Source organism: Hyaena hyaena, unplaced genomic scaffold (assembly GCF_003009895.1).
Source record: "Hyaena hyaena isolate Hyena2069 unplaced genomic scaffold, ASM300989v1 scaffold_113, whole genome shotgun sequence".
Taxonomy (NCBI): Eukaryota; Metazoa; Chordata; class Mammalia; order Carnivora; family Hyaenidae; genus Hyaena; species Hyaena hyaena.
Window position 1 is genome coordinate 1,574,211 of NW_024080745.1, and position 19,974 is coordinate 1,594,184.

The 19,974-nt window shown below is 34.7% G+C and overlaps 1 protein-coding gene across 7 annotated transcripts in view; it reads right to left on the bottom strand.

Moving 5' to 3' along the window:
• CEP83 (centrosomal protein 83) overlaps positions 1-19,974 on the bottom strand; it is a 152,023-nt gene that overhangs the window by 36,417 nt on the left and 95,632 nt on the right. For 6 of the 7 annotated variants that reach the window (XR_005529160.1, XR_005529159.1, XM_039236629.1 and 3 more), the window contains 5 exons: positions 11,063-11,314; positions 8,175-8,306; positions 2,082-2,196; positions 420-564; positions 157-306 (listed from right to left, as the gene is read on the bottom strand). Coding sequence is in view for 5 of the 7 variants with exons in the window: in XM_039236629.1 (XP_039092560.1) it covers positions 157-306; positions 420-564; positions 2,082-2,196; positions 8,175-8,306; positions 11,063-11,314 (794 nt within the window). In the remaining 2 variants the exon portion in view is untranslated. Of the gene's footprint in view, positions 1-156; positions 307-419; positions 565-2,070; positions 2,197-8,174; positions 8,307-11,062; positions 11,315-19,974 lie in introns of those variants that run through there. The other variant, XM_039236633.1, reaches the window with a different exon arrangement.

The window sequence follows — 19,974 nt, forward strand, 5'->3', positions numbered from 1 at the left end:
TCTTAGTTTTGATTATTATAATATGGTTATGTAAGATGTCAGTTTTGGAGATATCCATGAAATCATATGGGAATCCTCTGTATGACTCTTACAATGTTTTGTGAGCTCTGAATTTATTTCAAAATGAAGTTTAAAATATAAATATGTATATATAACCTAATACTCTGAAGTTCCCTTCTGGCCGACTCTTCTGCCATCTGTGAAGCCCGCAACTTCTCTTCACACTGATCCTTTTCAGATTGTCTCCAGACATCATGTTCCACTTTCATTTTCTCTAAATCCACTAATCTGTTCTCAAGTTCTAGCCTAAAACAACAGATGATAATTATGTTACAAGAACTACAATAACAATGATATGACAGCAAAATGTTTTCATATGCAAGGAGACTGAACACAAAATAAGGTAATTAAGTACTTACTTTTCATCTTGTAATATCACAAGTTTTTGATAACCTTCTTCCTTGGCAGCTTGTACTTTACGTATTAATTCACGATCCTTTTCTACTAGGAGTGTTTTGTGGTGTTCAACAGCTGACTTGAGAACTTCATTGTCTGACTGTAACCCTAACATTTTTTTTAAGGAAAAAGATATACTGCATTCAATGTTATTAAGATGAAAAGTCCTAACAGCAAGCATCCATAAACTGATTAAGACAATTAAAAGAGCACAGAAAGTAAGTCTGGATATACATTCTCAAAGATCTTTAAACCTTTATTGATAAACCTTATGAAACAGCCTAAAACTCAGAGCTAACTACCCTGTCATTATTTAACTTAGTATACACACACAAGCACTTTAATAAAAGACTATATATATTTACTCACTTGACTCTTGAGAGCTGGGGACAACCGAGATGATATCCAAAGAGATATATAATACTCTACTTCTAAAAGGATTCTGTAACCTTAGCCCCACAGACAGTATCATCATAAAGCTGGCTGGAAGTAGTATAAAATCACAGAAACCTTCAAAACCTATCATTCTAACAGAACTGTTAGATTTCTGGTAGAAATATAAATTAGAAACTTTCAAGTTTAGGGGCACCTGGGTGACTCAAGTCAGTTAGGCGTCTGACTTCAGCTCAGGGCATGATCTCACGGTTCATGGGTTCAAGTTCCATATCAGGCTCTGTGCTAAGAGCTCAGAGCCTGGAGCCTGCTTTGGATTCTGTCTCCCTCTCTCTCTACCCAGCCCCCGCTCTCACTCTGTCAATTTCTCTCTCTGAAAAATAAAAATAAATATTAAAAAAAATTTTTTTAAAGAAACTTTCAAGTTTATCCAATGAATTCACAAATTTTCCTTGTATTGATATGGCAAGTATCTTGCACAAAGAATAACTGAAGCAAATTCATATCTAACTGAAGTTTAAAAAGAATGCAGAACTAAATCATAAACTCTTTAAGTTCCTAAGAAAAGTTACTCCATAACCCTATGGAAATCCATGAATCAACATCAAGTAGAAATAAATGATGAAAACACTAATTCATCATAAGCTATGTCTGCAACTATAGATGCCAGTTCACATAAAGACCAACTTGAAGACAGTTATAGGCCAAAGGTAGCTTATTTAAACACCTTTTAAGAAAATTCAGGGGAAAAAAAGTCAGAAATAGTATAATTTTGAGGAATCATGGAGAAGGACATTCTAAGACTAAAGTGGAGCTTAAAAATAATCCTAGGCTAAAGTAGTCTCAATAACAAGCCTGCTATCTACATAAAAAATAGACTGGGCCTGGGACCCACCTATCTTCCTTACATTCTTTAGACTCAAAATGGTCCGGGACTAATAATCACATGATCTAAATAGATTCAAAATTATAAACCCAGAAAGTATGGATTCCCATTTGTAAAGTCTCGTTTAAGTATTAATCAAATAAATGACATAAACATAAGAGTGAAGTTTTTAAAAGCCAGATCACAAAATGAACATTCAACATAAATAAAAACAATCCATATGTGCTCTAAGACTAAAATTCAGTTAGGCTGAAAATCTGGAAATAAAAATTCAGTTTGATCTATTTTAATAATTTGAGTTTATATATAAATATAATAGTAAAAAGCATGGGAAATCATATATTACCATCCAGTTCACTTTGAATCTTATTCCTTTCTCTTTCTAGCTCACTCTTAGCTCTTGCTGCCTCCAGTTTGATGTCTGTTATTTCTAGTTTGTTTGAATGTTTAAGTTCTTTTACCTGTTGATAATTAGAAACTGAAATTACTATAGGCCATTAATTGCTTCCCCAAAAACATCAGTAGAAATGAGAACACTTTTTGGTAGTAGGGTATACAGTGTAAGAATCTTCCAGAAGAGAAGGTGCTTCAGTGCCTTGAACAGTATTTGGTACCAAGAAAATAGTGTTTTCCTAACAGAATTCTTTCTTTCGTTTTTTGTGGGTTTTTTTAAATTATTTCTTTACAGATACCTAGGTGGAGGTCATCTGGCTTAAACTGCCTTAAAAGGCTTAGCTGCAAGTACCTAAAATCCAGTAGTCAATGACTGACTCGTCTTCAGAGAAAAAACCCCTGAAACCCCCTTTAAAAAAAGGTGTTTGTGACATGAAGCCTTTCTAGGTATAAGGAATAGCATATAAAATGTTATACGGGTGTAGCATCACAAAGTATGCTTGGAAAACAATGAGCAATGTGTTACAGGTAGAGCAGAGGAAGGTATGAAATCTGTGGAATGGCAGGTAGTAAACTTTATATGCCATTCAAAAGGGCTGTGTATCCTGTTAGCTACTGAAGGTGGCACAGTCAACTTTGTTTCAGAAGATTAACTCTAACTGCATATTAAGATTAAGAAACTGAGGGTAAAGAAACCAGTTAAGAGGCAAAGGATTGATAAAGGGGGCAAGAAGGAAGAATTAATTGAATTTGGTGACTAAATTGTGTGTGTGTGTGTGTGTGTGTGTGTGTGTGTGTGTGTGTGTGGCAGCAGGAAGAACAAGTATAAAATATATAAATCTAATTTAAACTTTTGCTGCCCAAACCTAATTCTTTTAAAGACCTGAGTGAATGTACACAATTGACAATATTTTCCATACAATTAACCCATCACATACCAATTTTTAGTTTTCACTGAGACATCCCTTTTGAAAGTTGAATGACTCTAGTTCATAAGTAGTATTCATTCATTCAATAAATATTTACTGAGTACTTATTATGTGCTCTAGCACTGTTTTAGGAGCTGGGGTTACAGAAGCAAACAAGAAAGCTTAGTTTCTTCCAGTTATCTGCACTACTCTCTAACATTTTCCATATCCTTTCCCTATGGTAAGGTACTTCTAAAGTTAGTCCTATAGTTAATCCTATAATGAAGATTTACCCAATACAAATATAAAAATTAGATAAACCTGTACTGACATATTACATCAATGCATAAAACTATGAAATAAGAGTAGAAAACCACAACTATATACACACCAAATATGTAAAACAGAAGACGGTGGGAAGAGGAGAGTAAAGGATAATATACTTGAGTGCAACAGAAATCTATAAAAACTAAAGATGAGAGTTAGAAACAAATCAGTAACAGCTCCTAGATCTAATGAGGGGAAGGATGAGAAACAGAAGTGTCTTACCAAAAGAGATTCCATCTATGAAAGGTCTTAAAAACATTATAAAGAATGGTGTGGCCAAAATCCAAAAAAAAACCCAAAAAAAACAAAAAAGCAAATACTGTGCAAATACTGTGCTGCCTTTGTACTGCTAACCACATTTAAGATGCATGCTTCCAAATTAACTTATTGATTTTCAAATGATACTACATAAAATGAATACTGTTTGCTAACATAATGTTTGTAGTTTTAAACATTTCTGAAGTTCTTTTCCATGAAAGCAAGTCTCATAGAAACTATATAAAAGCAGCTAAGAAATTGTATTTATCTTGAGAACTTAAATTTTCCTGTAGATTGGACTTTACTATATTATAATTTCATGACAGACATATCGTTGTTTTAAAATTTTGAATATTAACTACAATGAAAATCTAATTTCTATAACAAATGAAATTATAGCCTGCTATTATATACTAACTGTAAAAGGTTAAGAATGACATAATAGTTAATTAACAAACCACACTGTACCTTCTCTAAATAAGAGGTGGAAAATTAGGACCATCTTATTTTGCAGAAACCTGATTCATTTCAACAAGAACTAATATGAAATCTATAAAAAACTATTTAATTCATTTCACTCTGAGATATACTGAAATGAGAAAATATTTTTCATCTAAACTATAATTATTGAAACTGAAAGAATTCTAGACAGAGAGTCAAATAAGTGAAGTCTGTCTTCAGGCCTACTTTTATTATTAAACTAGTGACCTATGCTCAAGCAAAGTACTGTCCTCTCTCATTTGAATTTATTCATCTATGGACCTATATGACTTTAAGCTTTCCTTTAGTGACACATTTCTATAATCCTAACATAGTGAATGCACTTATACTAGCAGTAATTATTAACTTCCTGAAAATATAATAAAAGGAATTATTTTATTAAAATGAGAAATTTATATGAACATTTATTACATAGCTATGACAGCAGCACATTCTGTAAGTAATCTGAACCAAATCCCAATTAGTCATAATAAACTTTTCTTTCTGGCTCTAAATATATGATTCTTCACCTTCCTTGGGCTAAGCTACCCTGTTATTCCTTTTATTTTTCATAACATTTTCCATTCTAGCCTTCCTGTTGCCAACTTGCCTTATGCTATTGAAACAACAGGACCCAAGTATTCATAAAGTACTACCTACTAAACTTTAAAAAATAAAAACACTGGCAATAGTTTTACAGGGGTTCAGAATCTGTTAAATTATACATACACATATACACAAAGACATGCAAGAACACAATATATATAAGCAAGAAAAATATAGTTGTAAAAAATGTATTACTCAAGAAGCTCTTGAGGCAAATTCCAAAAAGATACGTGTACTTAAATTCTGATATTTTTCAGAGGTCTGAGATGGTGTGACCTCATTAATGTAGTTAATAAGTATAACTGTGTGGGATGATTTCCTTAAAACTGTATATTTTATTGGAGTTCTAAAAATCAAACACCTCCTGGGGTAACCAGAATTTATTTCATTGAATGTGAAATATCTTTAAGGTCACTATTTTCAGGCCATCTTTAGTAATACTTTTTAATCCAAGACACTGAGAGTCACACTGACATAATTCTGTTCAAAAACCTAACACTTACAAATTTGAATAACTTAGAAAAATACACCCCAGGTGCTCCTTTGCATTGCAAACAACCATTTGCTAAAGTTGCAAAATACTGATGAAAATTTCAAGTTGCAAAGAAAACTGTCAATTGTGGTTGAAATATCATTTTAAAATTTATCTTTCCAATGAAATCTTTTTACATGCATGATTCTAAATGAAAATTTGGTTTGTCTAAAGCTGAAGGGTGGTTTGTAATTGTCATTTACATGCAAAAAATGTAAGTGTGGCTTTAAAAAGGCAACTCTTACCAATACTACTACTGGAAGAAAGGTATGAGAGAGCTTCCTGAATTTACTTTTTTGTGTTTTGCATCTATTTATTTGTATACTCTATCACTGTAGGCACTCAATGTATATCTCTCAATATGTACACACTTATATAAATAATCTACCTAGGTTAATCGGGAAGCAATTATATTATTAATTTCTTTTCTAGTAGGGCTTACACAATCTTTGTAGGCTGGAAAAGTTCCTAGGGATGAGCCAGAACAATACTTTGTTTCATCTAAGAGGAAACTTGCCTAAAGTTCTACACACAGTTATCGATACAGTGAGGAACAGAACTAGTCAATGGGCTCAAAGTTGTGTTCTTTCCATCATCTTCTTCTTTAAGGATATCACTGGTGCAAAATCATCGCCGTTACTTTCATCACCTGCTACTATTTACTATCAGTACTATCATTAATCTTCAAAAAAGCTTGTAAGAGACAGGATCAAAAGATTATTCTGATTTAGAGCCCACAGACTTTTCCACTGTAGTTTAGTACCTCCTCCAAAATGACTGATTTGGGCTAGACTAGAAGACTACACTCGAATCAAAGTATTTCAACAATTAAAAATCTTCTTGCCTAATTTTCACTTATTCTATCATCAGCCACGTCTAATGAATTAAATGACACATGACATATTGGCTACAAAACCACTTTGTAAACTGTAAAGTATAAAAATTCGAACAAAAAATTCAAATATCAGTAAATATATAATCTGCAAACATAAAAGAGTATATGTTTGCTACGGAAAAAACTGGGTAGACTATCTCCTAAGGGAGGCACCTAATACATCTAGTATATGGTTTGTGGCCTTTCAGGCACAGAAATCACCTCTCTCAAGGTGAGATTCACATTAGTAAAATTTATAAAGACTGATCTATAAAATCAGAATGTCAGTTATAGTAACTGTGAGAAAAAACTATAATGGAAATTAGAACACTCTAAGTCTAAAAGACCAGTGGGCATTTTCTCCCTGTAGACAAAATTACATGGGAAGACAAATAATAGAAAGTTTGGTGATCATGCAATCCGAACAAATGGAATGAAAGAAATTGACAGTTTCACACTTAACTAATTAAAACAGATTGGTGTATTCCTTTCCACAGTAAGAACAGTCTCTTCAAGGAGACCAGAATACTTACATTCTACTAACTAAAATTCAATCTCCCACTGTCAGACAATGCCTAAGTCTTCTCAAGTAATTCCTTGGCCAAGGAATTTATGATGAATACATTACTCCTTTAGATAGGTTCATTTCTATTAGGCTACAGTAAGTTCCTTCTGGTCTGAGAGCCACGTTGTTTTTTAAGGTAATTTTACCTTAGCTCTGCTCTGATGGAAAACACTTGATTGCATGGATTCAAAACCCAGACTTATTTCCTAGATCTTAAAAATACCCCCAAGTATTTTTAATATATATGTCTTGCTTTGTAAAGAAAAACACTAAAATTTTCAGAGATAAAGTAAATTGGCTCAAGATCAAGCAGCTAGTAAGGAAAAGAAATGAAAACTGAATCTAGTCTGTTTGCCTCCAGAGCTGATACTGTTATTCACCACAGTTTTCTACAAAATACTTTTATCATTGCTATCCTATTTCTGGTTACCAGATTCCTTATATATATGCATGTGAGGGAGAAAAAAACTAAGTTCCTGAGAAAACTTAGTATACGGAATACGTGCAAACCATTATATATATTCTTTTAAAAATAACGCAAATGCAGGGTGCCTGGGTGTCTCAGCCCATTGAGTATCTTCAGCTTCATGGTTCAGCTCTAGTAAGTTTAAGCTCCAAGTCAGGTTCTGTGCTGACAGCTCAGAGCCTGGAGCCTGCTTCAGATTCTGTGTCTCCTTCTCTCTCTCTACCCCTCCCATGCTTTCATTTTCTCTCTCTGTCCCTGTCACTCTCTCTCTCTCAAAAAAAAAATTAAAAATTAAAAAAGTCTTTTTTAAAATAACATAAATGCACACCATGCTGCTTTTATTAATTTCCTCACTTAACAAATATTGAGTGACTCTGTGTGTCACTGTTCCAGCAGCTGGAGATACAAGCAATAATAAAAGCATTCTCCCTATGCTTAAAGCTGATATTTGGTTGAAAGAAAAGGGGGTGGGAAAGAAAAGGAAAGACAAAAAATAAACAAATATAAATACATACCAAATGGTGTTAAGAACAATGAAGAAAAATAAAGCAGGTAAGTGAGGCAGGAAGAGGGAAGATGGTGTTTTACAAAGTGAAATAAAGGAAGGCCTCTGTGAGAAAGCAATCTATGAGGATATGAGGAAAGACCAGGTCTGACAGGCAATTGCAAAAGCCCTAGCACAGAAGTCAGAAAGAGTGAAAAGAAGGCCAGAGAGGCCGGAGCAAAGTGAGTAGGAGGGAAAATGGACTGTGAGGCCATGGAAAAATTGCAGAGGCAGATTACACAGAGCTCTGAATGGGCAGAGTTAGGGGGTTAAAAACTGATCCTAGAGATATCACGGCTTAGACAAGAGTGGTCACAGAAGAGGTGGTAAAAATTGGTTAGATTATGCATGTATTTGGAAGGTAGCATGATAAAATTTAAAAAAGATCTCCATACAGAGAAGTAAACTATTTAAATACAAAATTTCTTTGTCATTATACAGTATCAAGCATTCTGAAGAATGAAGTACAAACATAAGATGACTTACTTTACTGGTCAAGGTATTTATCTCTCGTTCAGCTTTATGCAATTTACTAATTAAAACAGTATTTTGTTCACTGATTGATTGTAGTTCTTTTTCCAAGCGTTCAGCCTGTAGTTTAGCTGACTGTTTTTCAGCCTTTAATTAAAAATATATTTTAAAATTTATTCGTAAATGTTAAAATTGTATAAAAATAAGCACTATTTTAAATATATGTGTAATCATATATAATAGCCCAAACTCCCCAAAAGCTCAACAATACTAACAGGTACCAAAGCAACAAGAGTTTTCTCAAAGTAACTGGTAGAATTAAAATGAAAGATATTTGCTCCAGAAAATATGTAACAAGAGCATCTGGACAAATTACATCAACAGCCACCACCAAAATAAAACTCATACAATTCTCTTGTGAGAGTGCACCTAATGTACTCATTTGACACCTATTTACTCTTCTTGCTGATATGATTCAAACATTTTGGGGGGTTTCAATGCATCACAGAAATATAAAAGTATATCAGAAAGTAGAAGAAAGGGCTCATTTGTAGTAGTAGCAGGTAAGAGCAAAAAATCTGAAAATCAGGGGAGATTAAAAAAAAGAGATTTAAGAATTCAAAATTCTCAATTAATCTGGAGCCTCTGGAAGTATGAACAAAGAGCTCAATAGCTCTTGATCCCATCACATAATAAATATTCTTAAGTCTGTAAATTTTCAAGAAAATTTCTGGTTGGTAACACTCCTAGTACTCTTTAACTTGAAAATTAAAACTAAATGCTTTTTAAAAATATTTCTACTCAAAATAGTTAAAATGTTTGACACTAAAAAAATAAGCTTTCACAGTTTTGTAAGATTTCATTTCCTATATATCTTAAATACAATAAGGGTATATTCAATAAATAATTCAGAGAAAATTATTTTCCTCTTTGGGCAGGCACAATGATAGGCAAAAAAACTCAAAGAAGAAATAAATGCTTCTTCTCACGTGCTGATTCTCATTTCCTCTGACAAATGATAAAGTAACTCTTGAAAAAGTCACAAATGAACCTCCCATCTTTTGTAATCATTGAACTTGTCCTGAAAATCAGCACTCTAAATGACCTCAATAAACGGCTTTGCATTGAGATCAAACACTGTGTTCAATTGCAATCATTCCACTGATTCTGTCACTATAAATACATTAAAATTGGAAAGGCAGTAACAAAGTCTCATTCTGAACTGCCTCATGTCTAAGGTCCAATGATACAACTTTAGTTTAGGAAACCAATAAACACTGATGGAAGCTTCACCCAAAAAATAATAAGATGACTTCTATTCTTCAAAATGTATCATTATTTTGGCTGTACCCAGTTTTTTGGCTGAAAAAAAATTAACTGTTTTGCTAGGTGCCACTAATTCCCTACAACTCTAATCATTTCACAACTATTCTAAATATACTACACACATACTTTGGATTGCTCAAAATAAATCAAAACTAGGTTTTGATTGCTCAAAACTAGTATATTTGCTACATGTTAGACACTAAGAACTAAGAAAAGTAAGTGTACCTAAATAAGATGGTTAAGGGATCCAGAATATGTCGCCTTGGCATAAACATTATTTTGAGCTGAAGGCATTTGATAATCAATAGACACAGGAAAAAAGTTTTTTCCTGAACTCCTCTTTGCTGCCAAAAACCAGAGCCACCTAAAACAATTATAAATCCCCTTGCCTCGGTTTTATAGCCAGGGAAGACTGACTCCTATCAAGGGAGAAGTCAGCACCCAGTTAAGAAATCACCTATACAGGCACAGTCACAAAACTGTCATATCTCCCATCTATTTCCCTTAAAGCCTGTTTATCTTATCTAAAAGTCATTTGTGTTCATAATAAGTGCTTTCTCCCATCTCCTTTCTCTATTAAGACGGTATACAGGGGTGCCTGGGTGGTTGGGTCAGTTAAGCATTTGACTTCAGATCATAGTCTCACAGTTTGGTTCAGGAATTCAAGCCCTGCATCAGACTCTCTGCTGTCTAAGCCTCTACTTCCGAGAAAACTGCTTCTGATCTTCTGGTTTCCCTCTCTCTCTGCCCCTTCCCAGCACTCTCTCTCTCTCACACACAAACAAATAAATAAATATTAAAAAAAAAAAAAAAAAAAAAGGGTGGCATGCAAGCCTCAAATTCTAACTACCACTTTGAGCCACACTTTTCTGTGAACTCCTGTTTACTTACACATAAATATCTATCTTTTCTCTTGTTAATCTGTTGTCAATTTAATTCACAACCCCCAATCACTAAACCTAAGAGTATGAAGAAAAAGTTTTTCCTCTCCAACAATGGAAACCAAGAATTTTCATAGAAGAATACCTTTAGGAGTACCAGCCTACCTCTGCCACCTCTTATCTTTCTCTAACGAACTCAGGAAAATAGTTCACTAAAGATTTATATGTATTAGTCCCAAGTTGAATTGTATTACTCTGGTAAAAAGCTGCCATAAGATATAGAACTATGGTATTTTTGTTTAAACAGGTCTTATGATTTTAATATCTTGAATCCCATGTAAGGAAATAACTAGGAATAAATTGTTCCTTCTGGTTTGAGATGACATTAATCCTCAGAAACACAAATTTTGAAAATTCTGCATAATCTACTCTCTGGCATCTCAAGGGTTAAATCATTTTAGCTAGGTGTCATGGCTCCCAAAGAATAAATAACCCCTTTGTAAATGTAGTAGCATAGCTATTGCTTATGAATCAATAGCTTTCTTCTTTACAAAAAGAATATATACTCTAGGGACTCTACAAATGGATCAGCATTAGATTGGTAAGCATACATTTGTGCTCTAAAAATCAAAGGCTTGTCAACTGCACTTTTAAAAAAGTATGCCATACTCTACCGGGAAGCAATTAAAATCTTACCTCCAGGGATCTGATTGTAGCCTGCATCTCAGCCAACTGCCGCACCTGAATTCTTTGGACATTTTCTACCTGAGCACCAGAATTTTCTTTTTCAGCCCTTAATGCTGCTACTTCAGCCTCTAAACCTTTTACTTTCTGAAACAAACTGACTTTTTCTAGAACAAGCTGCTCCATTCGTTTGCTGTCTCTTGTGGGATCAACACCAAGCAGCTGATTACGTAGTTCTTCTTTATCATTCTCCAGTGTGGCAATCTAGTAATAATTTGAAAGAAAGCACAGAATTTTACATTATTGAATTTTCAGTCATGAATATGCTTTACACATCAGTAAATTAAAACTTACACAATATGAAAAAGAAAGTTGAGGTGATGAAATCAAGTACAAAGGAAAAAACTTAAAATGTCACGTTCTTCATTCTGTACGCAGCATGACTCAAATATGAAGGCAAGGACCTTTTCCTATTTTCCCTCTGTCTCCCCATGGTGTCTAGCACAGGGCTTAATCAGTTGCTAAAATTCAAAATTATAAATAATAGTATAAAAGTAATTAAAAATGTGTCAAGTATTTTACAATTCATCAGAACATTATAAAGGTTTATCATATGCTGATTGCCACTAAGCTTTTCCTCATGTGACAATAATACCTGGGCTATGTCTATACTAATAAAATTATCTATTCCAAACCACTTAATTCACAAAAAAGCTGCTTGTCTGTGTAAATGATGAGAGTATAAACATGATGAGAGTTTTTAAATGACAGCTGAGAGTCTATTAAGGCCCTAGTTGCACTGATGGCCTAGTTCTTAATTATTAGATTCAAGAAAGAAAGAAAAGTTATTACTCCAGGGTATGTGGAAAAGTCACATGGGAACATGATGAACAGAAACACTAGCGGTCTTCTCATTCATGCCAACCCTCACTGCTGGATCCCACAGGCCTCCAATCATGGAGTTACACACTGCTTCTCAATCTCAGAGGCACTTCAGAGGCTCCTCACCTACAGGAATTGGGGGCTAAGTTATCAGGGTAAAACTCATTATTTCCCTTTCCTGATCTCCCCAACTACCACCACCACCACCAAACCTTTGTTAACCATAGCAAGTCCTCTCTTTCAGTCTCTTTATATATGGGGTTTCTTCATATCATTCAATTGAAAGAGCTGTTTTAATGAAAAAACAAAACAAAACAAACAAAAAAAAACTACTGCTCTTAATAATACCACAGGTTGTCTGTAGCAGGAAGAGCTGAGAAGGCTCACTCTAAGCCCAAAGGACTTAAAGTAACACTCTGTAAACTGGGCAAAAGTGACCCAGGAGATGAATGATGGCTCCACTTTGCAATAAATGAATCTAAAAAGTGTGAGAGCTCCACCACAGCACAGAATCTGTTTTCCTCATCTGTAAAACGAGAGTTTAGACTGAAGGCCCTCAAAACTCATTTACAGTTTTAACACGCAGTGATTCCAATTAGGGTTTAGACACATTGAATTAAAGATGTCAATGGGAAATACAGGTACAGCTATCCAGCAGGAAAACATTTTTTTCCAGAAAATAAAATTCATCATAGAAGGCAGCTATAAAATTCAGCCTCAAGGCCAACTAATTTAGTCTCTCTTTCCTATTTTTCCTCCCACTCTTTACATATAAACATTAAACCCCCAGGTTTGATCCCCAACTACTTTTTTCTTTACATATTCCATGTGACTTTATGCAAGTTACTTTTTCACTTTGGCACCAATTAAAATGAAGATCTTAGGCTGCGTATCTTTGAAATACCATTTAGCTTTTTGCATAAGGTAATTTAAATACAGTTTTTATATTAGAGGTGTGGTGGCTCATATAGGTCAAAGTCCAAGTGGAACTCAGGTTCAGACAATGGTGCCATTTACTGAGTACTATGGACCAAGTACCAAGCTAAATGCACTAGACATAAAATTGCATTTAGTAACAGTAATTTTCTCTCGTCATCTTCATTTTACATATAAGGACAGCTAAGGCTCTTGACCAGCAGGTTTCCTATATTATTGCTCTCTCCAATAGTTTTGAGAGTCATCTGTGTGACAGCTGAAGTGACAGCTCAAACTATGGACGAAGCTGGCTAATGGCATAGTCACAATTAGATCCCACAATTATAACTCCCAAACAAGCGCTCACTATCAAACCATCCCTATGAAATCTGGTGATCACTGCCTTCTAATTTCTCTATTCGTTTGTTCATTCATGTAACAAATATTTATTGAGCATTTCTTATGTACTCAGGACTGTTCTAGGTAGTAAGGATACATTGCAAACCTAGCAGACAAGCAAATAATCACAAAACCTGTGCCACCAAAGAGCTTATATTTAATCACTGCCATGATACTACCCTTGCCCTAATCATCAAAACACAGATCTTGAACATATTCTCAGCTTTTCCCTTTTCCTCCACTCTTAATTAGACTCACACTCAATCTTCCTTGATATCCTTAATCTGCTGACTCTCAATCCTTTCTCTAAATTTTCCAAAGGCTTTGTTTGAATTTCTTTTATTCAAGGAAATTCTTTGAATTTCTTTTGAACATGTATCCAAATTTGCCTGTATTCAGCTACCTCTACATTTACTTTATTCTCTTCTAGAATATAAACTTACTTGACAAGAAAAATGATCAACCAATTTTACTTTTAAAAACTGTTGAAGTAAAGGAAACAACAGAAACAAGAAACTAATCTGGGACTAGGAATAGTTGTTGTTCATCTTCTTTTCAAAGGATGGTTGTACCACTCTAACTCCCCAAGGCACAAAAAAGGAAAAAGTAGTCTATCTAATTGCTCCATCCATCTCTGTTTTTATGATCTTTATGATGCAGCATAGAGAAATGGCTTAAGAGTATAGGTTCTGGAATCAAAGAGCCTAAGTTTGTTTGTTTTAGTATTTTAAAGATATTTCTCTACCGTCTTTGGGTTTATATTATTTCCAAAATGAAGTCTGTTGTCAATCTTACTTTTCTTCTTCTGTACAAAATAACTTTTTCCTGTTTACATTTTTTAAATTTCATTTTTAGATGATTGTAGGTTCACATGCAACTGTAAAAAATAATTCATGGGCACTGGGTGGCTCAGTTGCTTAAGTGTGCAACTACTGATTTTGGCTCAGGTCATGATCTCACAGTTTGTGAGACTGAGCCCCACATTGAGCTCTGTGCTGACAGCACAGATCCTAGTTAAGATTCTCTCTCTGCCCCTCCCGTGTTCACAACCCTGCTCACTTGTATGCTCTCCATCTCAAAATAAATAAACATTTGAAACATAATAATAACTCAAAAGTTTCTGTGTACCCTTTACCCAACTTCCCCAACTGGTAACATCTCTCTTATTTTCTGTAAGACATTGCATAGAACTAGTTTTCATTCTTGTTTACTTATTTTTCTTTCACAGTTTATTGTCAACTTGGTTTCCATATAACATCCAGTGCTCATCCCAACAAGTGTCCTCCCCCATGCCCATCAGCTCCCTTCCCCTCTCCCCCACCCCCATTAGCTCTCAGTTTGTTCTCAGTATTCAAGAGTCTCTCATGGTTTGCCTCCCTCCCTCTCCCCAACTATTTCCCCCCTTCGCCTCCCCCATGGTCCTCTGTTAAGTTTCTCCTGTTCCACTTATAAGTGAAAACATGTGGTATTTGTCTTTCTCTGCCTGGCTTATTTCGCACTCAGCATAACACCCTCAAGTTCCATCCATGTTGCTACAAATGGCCAGATTTCATCCTTTCTCATTGCCATGTAGTATTCCATTGTATAGATAAACCACATCTTCTTGATCCATTCGTCCGTTGATGGACATTTAGGCTCTTTCCATGATTTGACTTTTCTTGAAAGTGCTGCTATGAACACTGGGGTACATGTGTCCCTATGCATCAGCACTCCTGTATCCCTTGGGTAAATTCCTAGAAGTGCTATTGCTGAGTCACAGGGGAGTTCTATTGTTAATTTTTTGAGGAACCTCTACAGTTTTCCAGAGGAGCTGCACCAGTTTTCATTCCCACCAAAAGTGTAGGAGGGTGCCCGTTTCTCCACATCCTTGTCAGCATCTAGAGTCTCCTGATTTGCTCATTTTAGCCACTCTGACCTGAGTGAGGTGGTATCTCAGTGTGGTTTTGATTTGTATTTCCCTGATTTGAGTTCCCTGATGCTGAGCATCATTTCATGGGTCTGTTGGCCATCTGGATGTCCTCTTGGGAGAAGTGTCTGTTCATGTCTTCTGCCCATTTCTTCACTGGATTATTTCTTTAAACACTTCTTAGAATTCTCCAATGAAACCATTCTTTCAGTGAGTTTTTAATATGAATTAAGTTTCCTTAATAGTTACATGGGTATTCAAATTATTTATTTCATATGGGGTGAGTTACGGTAGCATCTGCCTTTTGATCCATTTTATCTATGTTTGTCAAATTTGTTTGGGTAGAGCTGTTCACCAGATTACCTTATTAACCTTTTGATGTGTACAAGATCTGTAGTGATATTCTCTGTTTCATTCCAGATATAGGTAATCTGTACCTTCTCCCTTTTTTTGGCGGTCTTACTAGAGGTTTGTCAATTTTATTAAACCTTTCAAAAGAACAGCTCTTTGCTAAACTGATTTTTCTCTATTGTTTTTCTGTTTTCAATTTCTGCTCTTATCTTTCTCATTTCCTTCCCTCTACTTGCTTTGGGTTTATTTTGATCTTCTTTTTCTAGGTTCTTAAGGCGGGAGCTTAGATTACTGATGTGATATTTTTCTCCTGTTTTCTAACGAACACATTTAGCACTATACATTTTCTCTCAGCAATGTTTTAGCTGTATCCCAGATATTTTAACATGTTACATTTTCATTCAGGCTAATGTTTTTCTTAATATTATTTTTTATTAATATGTTTTCATTGAAATTTCCTCTTTGACTCACGAATTATTTGAAGGATATCATTTCATTTCCAACTAAGGATTTCCCTACTATCTTTCTGCTATTGATTGCTAGCTTGACTCTATTGTAATTAGAGAATTCACTCTGTATATTCTCAATTTTTATAAATTTGTTAAGGTTTAATTTATGGCCCAGGATATAGCCTGTTTTGGTATATATTCAGTGACCACTTGAAAAAAATGTATGTTTAGGTGTTCTTGTTGGGTCGGGTGTTCTATAAATGTTGACTGGATTCTGTTGGCTAATGGTGTTGCTGAGTTCTACATCCTTCCTGATTTTTAAATTTTTCCATCAATTGTTGACACAAGGGTGCCAAATCTCCAACAATAATTATGGATTCAGCTCTTACTCCTTTTAGTTCTATCAGTTTCTGTTTACTGTATTTTGCAGCTCTGTTTGTTTCATACACATTTAGTATTCCAGTCTTCATGACAGACTGACATTTTCCATTATATAATCTTCCACCTCAGATATTTTTCTTTGCTCCGAAGTCTACTTTATCCAATATTAATACAGCTACTTCTGTTACTTTTATTACAAAACATATAATTTTCCATCCTTTTAATTACTAACTACCTATATTGCTATTTTTGAGGTTTCCTACAGACAGCATATAGTTCTTTCATTTTTAAAATCAACTCTGTAAATCTCTTTTAATTTTTATATGTATACCATTTACTTTTATTGTGACTATAAATATGTTATGGCTTCAGTTTTTTGGGTTTTCTTCTCCTATTTCTTGTTCTATGTTTGTTTTCTTTTTCCTGCCTTCCTGTGAGTTCATTGACCATTTTTTTAGGAGTCCATTTGATTTATCTATAATTTTCTGAGCATATCTCTTTGTATAGCTTTCTTGGTTGTTGCTCTGGGCATTATTTAGATATACCTTATCATAGTCTACTGGGTTCATTCTACCAGTTCAAGTGACACTTAGAAATTTTACTTCTCTTTACATCCTTTTGCCTTTAATCGTCTTATTTCCCCAATATATATTTAAAACCACAGCAAACAGCTTTATAATGTTTGCCTTAACCACCAAACAAAATTTAGAAAACTCATTCAAGAAAGAAATATCTATTATATATACCCATAGTTTTGACTACTGTGTTCTTTTAGCCTTCTTGATGTTTTGAGGTTCATTCTTTAACTGTTTTCTTTCTGCTCAGAGAATTTCCCATAGACATTCTTTTGGATAGAACTACTGGCAACAGATTGTCTTAGTTTTCCTTATTCTATGAATGTCTTGATTTATTCTTCATTCCTGAAGGACATTTTTGCTGGATAATTATGAGTTGTTACTTCTTTCCTTTCCACACTTAATGATGTTGTGGCATTTCCTGCTGGCCTCTATGGTTTCTGATGAGAAATCTTGAAATAGTTTTCCCCCTCTAAGTAAGGTATCATTTCTCTCACTACTCATAAGATTCTTTTCTCTGTGGTGTTTACAGGTTTGACTATGATCTCTACTAGTGTAGATTATTTGTTTTATCCTGTTTGATATTCACTCAGATTCTTGAATCTATATGTTTGTGTTTATCATATTTGGAGAGTTTTCACCTTTATTTCTCTCAGTACTTTTTCAACAATGCTTTCTCTTTTCAAGGACAAAAATCTTACATCTGCTGTTATAGTCCACAGGTACCTATGGCTCTGTGTGTTCATTTATTTTTTTAATCTATTTTCTGTAGCTTGTTCAGACTGGATACTTTCTAATGTCCTAACTTCAAGTTCACAGATTTTTTCCTCTATCCCCTCCATTCTGCTGTTAAGGCCAGCAACTGAGGGTTTGTATTTTGTTTTGTTTGGGGGGATGGGTTTCAATGGTCATCATATTTTTCAGTTCTACAATTTTTATTTGGTTCTTTACATTTTCTATTTCCTTCTTTAGACTCTATTTTTTTTCTACTTGTTTCACCTTTATAACTATGTATTAAAACATTTTTTCCATGGCTGCTTTAAAGTCTTTGTCAGATAATTCTAATAATATTCTGTCATCTCGATGTTAGCATCTATTGCCTTTTTTCATTTAGTTAGAAATCTTCTAGGTTCTCAGTATGACAAGTGAATTTCTTCTGAAATTTAGACTTTTGGGATATTGTGTTAGGAGACTCTGGATCTTATCTAAAGTTTATTTTAGCTGGCTTTTTAGGACATGGCTCTGGTACAGGAAGGATTACTACCTCTCATTACTACCAAGTGCATGTAGTAGTCCACATTCCCCAATTAGCTCTATGACATCCAAGGGTGGGGAGAAGCTCCTCATGACACACATGCTGGGTAGAACTAGGAATTCCAGCTCCCAACTAGGCACATGGATAGCTCCCTAGATGGTAGGGACAGGAATGATTAATTACTCCCCACATGGCCTCCACTGACACCACAGAGTCAAACGTGGCTTCCATTAACACTCCAGAGCTGAACAGTAGTGAAAGTCCTGATTCAGCACTAAGCCTTTTCTGACATGACCCAAGCAAAGAGGGTAGGGGGCACCTCATTACTAGTGGAAATCTATGTTCCCAATGTTATCTCCAATGTCATCATGGTGGGAAGGTGGAAGCCCTAGTTACTGCCAAGTGTGGATGAAAGTCCTAGGTCCCTACCTTGCCTCTGCTGCTAATCATCTTGGCTGAAAATTAGGCCTCTCCATTATAGCTTGGGGAAGATGGAAATCTAGGTGCTCCACTGGCCTTCACTCATTTAGGTTGGGATGGGGCTACTTTTTACTGCAGTATTCTAGTGCTTTGTCTGAAGAGAACAGCCTGTGATTGGGCTTTTTACTATACATGCCGAATTGCTAGGTTCTTCAGCATCAAATCTGGAATATACGACACAAAATGAAAACCCAGGGAACATACCAATCAGTCCTTGGATCCCAAGGTCCTTAGCTGGTATACCTTTTCTCCATCTTTCAGCATCCTATGTTTGTTTTATATATAACGTCCAGAGTTTTTTGTTTTGCTTACTAAGAGCCAAAGGGAAAAATATATCTATTCTATCTTTTTGGGAGAGGTCTTCTGGGTGTTTGTTCCCCCCTTCCCCAGGGTTCTTTTTAAGATTTACTCTTTATCACTAGTTTTAAGTAATATGAATCAATGGAACCTTGGTATAGCTTCCTTTGTGTTTTCTGTGCACGCGTTTCATTGAGAATCTTGTATCTGTGAATTTATAGTTTTCATGAAATCTGAAAACTTTAGTCATTATTACTTCAAATATTTTTTTCTGTTCTTCCCTCCTCATTTTAAAATTTAAATTGTCTGATGTTGTCCACTATGTATTAAATGTTTTTTTGTTTTCCCTATTCTTTTTCTCTCTATTCCATTTTGGAGAGTTACTATCGCAAAATCGCCAATTTAGTCATTATCTCTTCTTATGCAGTATCTAATCCACTGCCAGTGTATTTTCCACTTAGACTGTTGACCCTTGAACAAAGCAGGGGGAGGCACTACCCCCACTGTAGTAAACAATTCTTGTATAACTTTTGGCTCCCCTAAAACTCAACTCCTAATAAATAGCCTACTGTTCACCAGAAGCCTTACCAATAACATGAACAGTCAACTGATACATATTTAGTATGTCATATGTTATACTATATTCTTAAAATAACCTAGAGAAAAAATGTTATGAAAATTATGAGAAATATATTTATAGTATTCTATCAATCTTTTGATTGCTTATTGATCTTTTTCTTCATTATGAAATAAATTCCCCTGCTTCTCTGCATGCCCAGTCAACTAAAAAGTCTAGTCTATGCTCATGCACATAGATTGGAAGGACAAATATTGTTAAAAGGTTGATATTATCCATAGCAATCCACAGATTTAATGCAATCAAAATACCAATAGCATTTTTCACCCAACTAGAACAAATAATCCTAAAAATTTTATGGAACCACAAAAGACCCCGACTAGCCAAAGAAATCTTGAAAAAAAAGAACAAAACTGAAGGGATCACAACCCCAGATTTTAAGAGATCATACAAAACT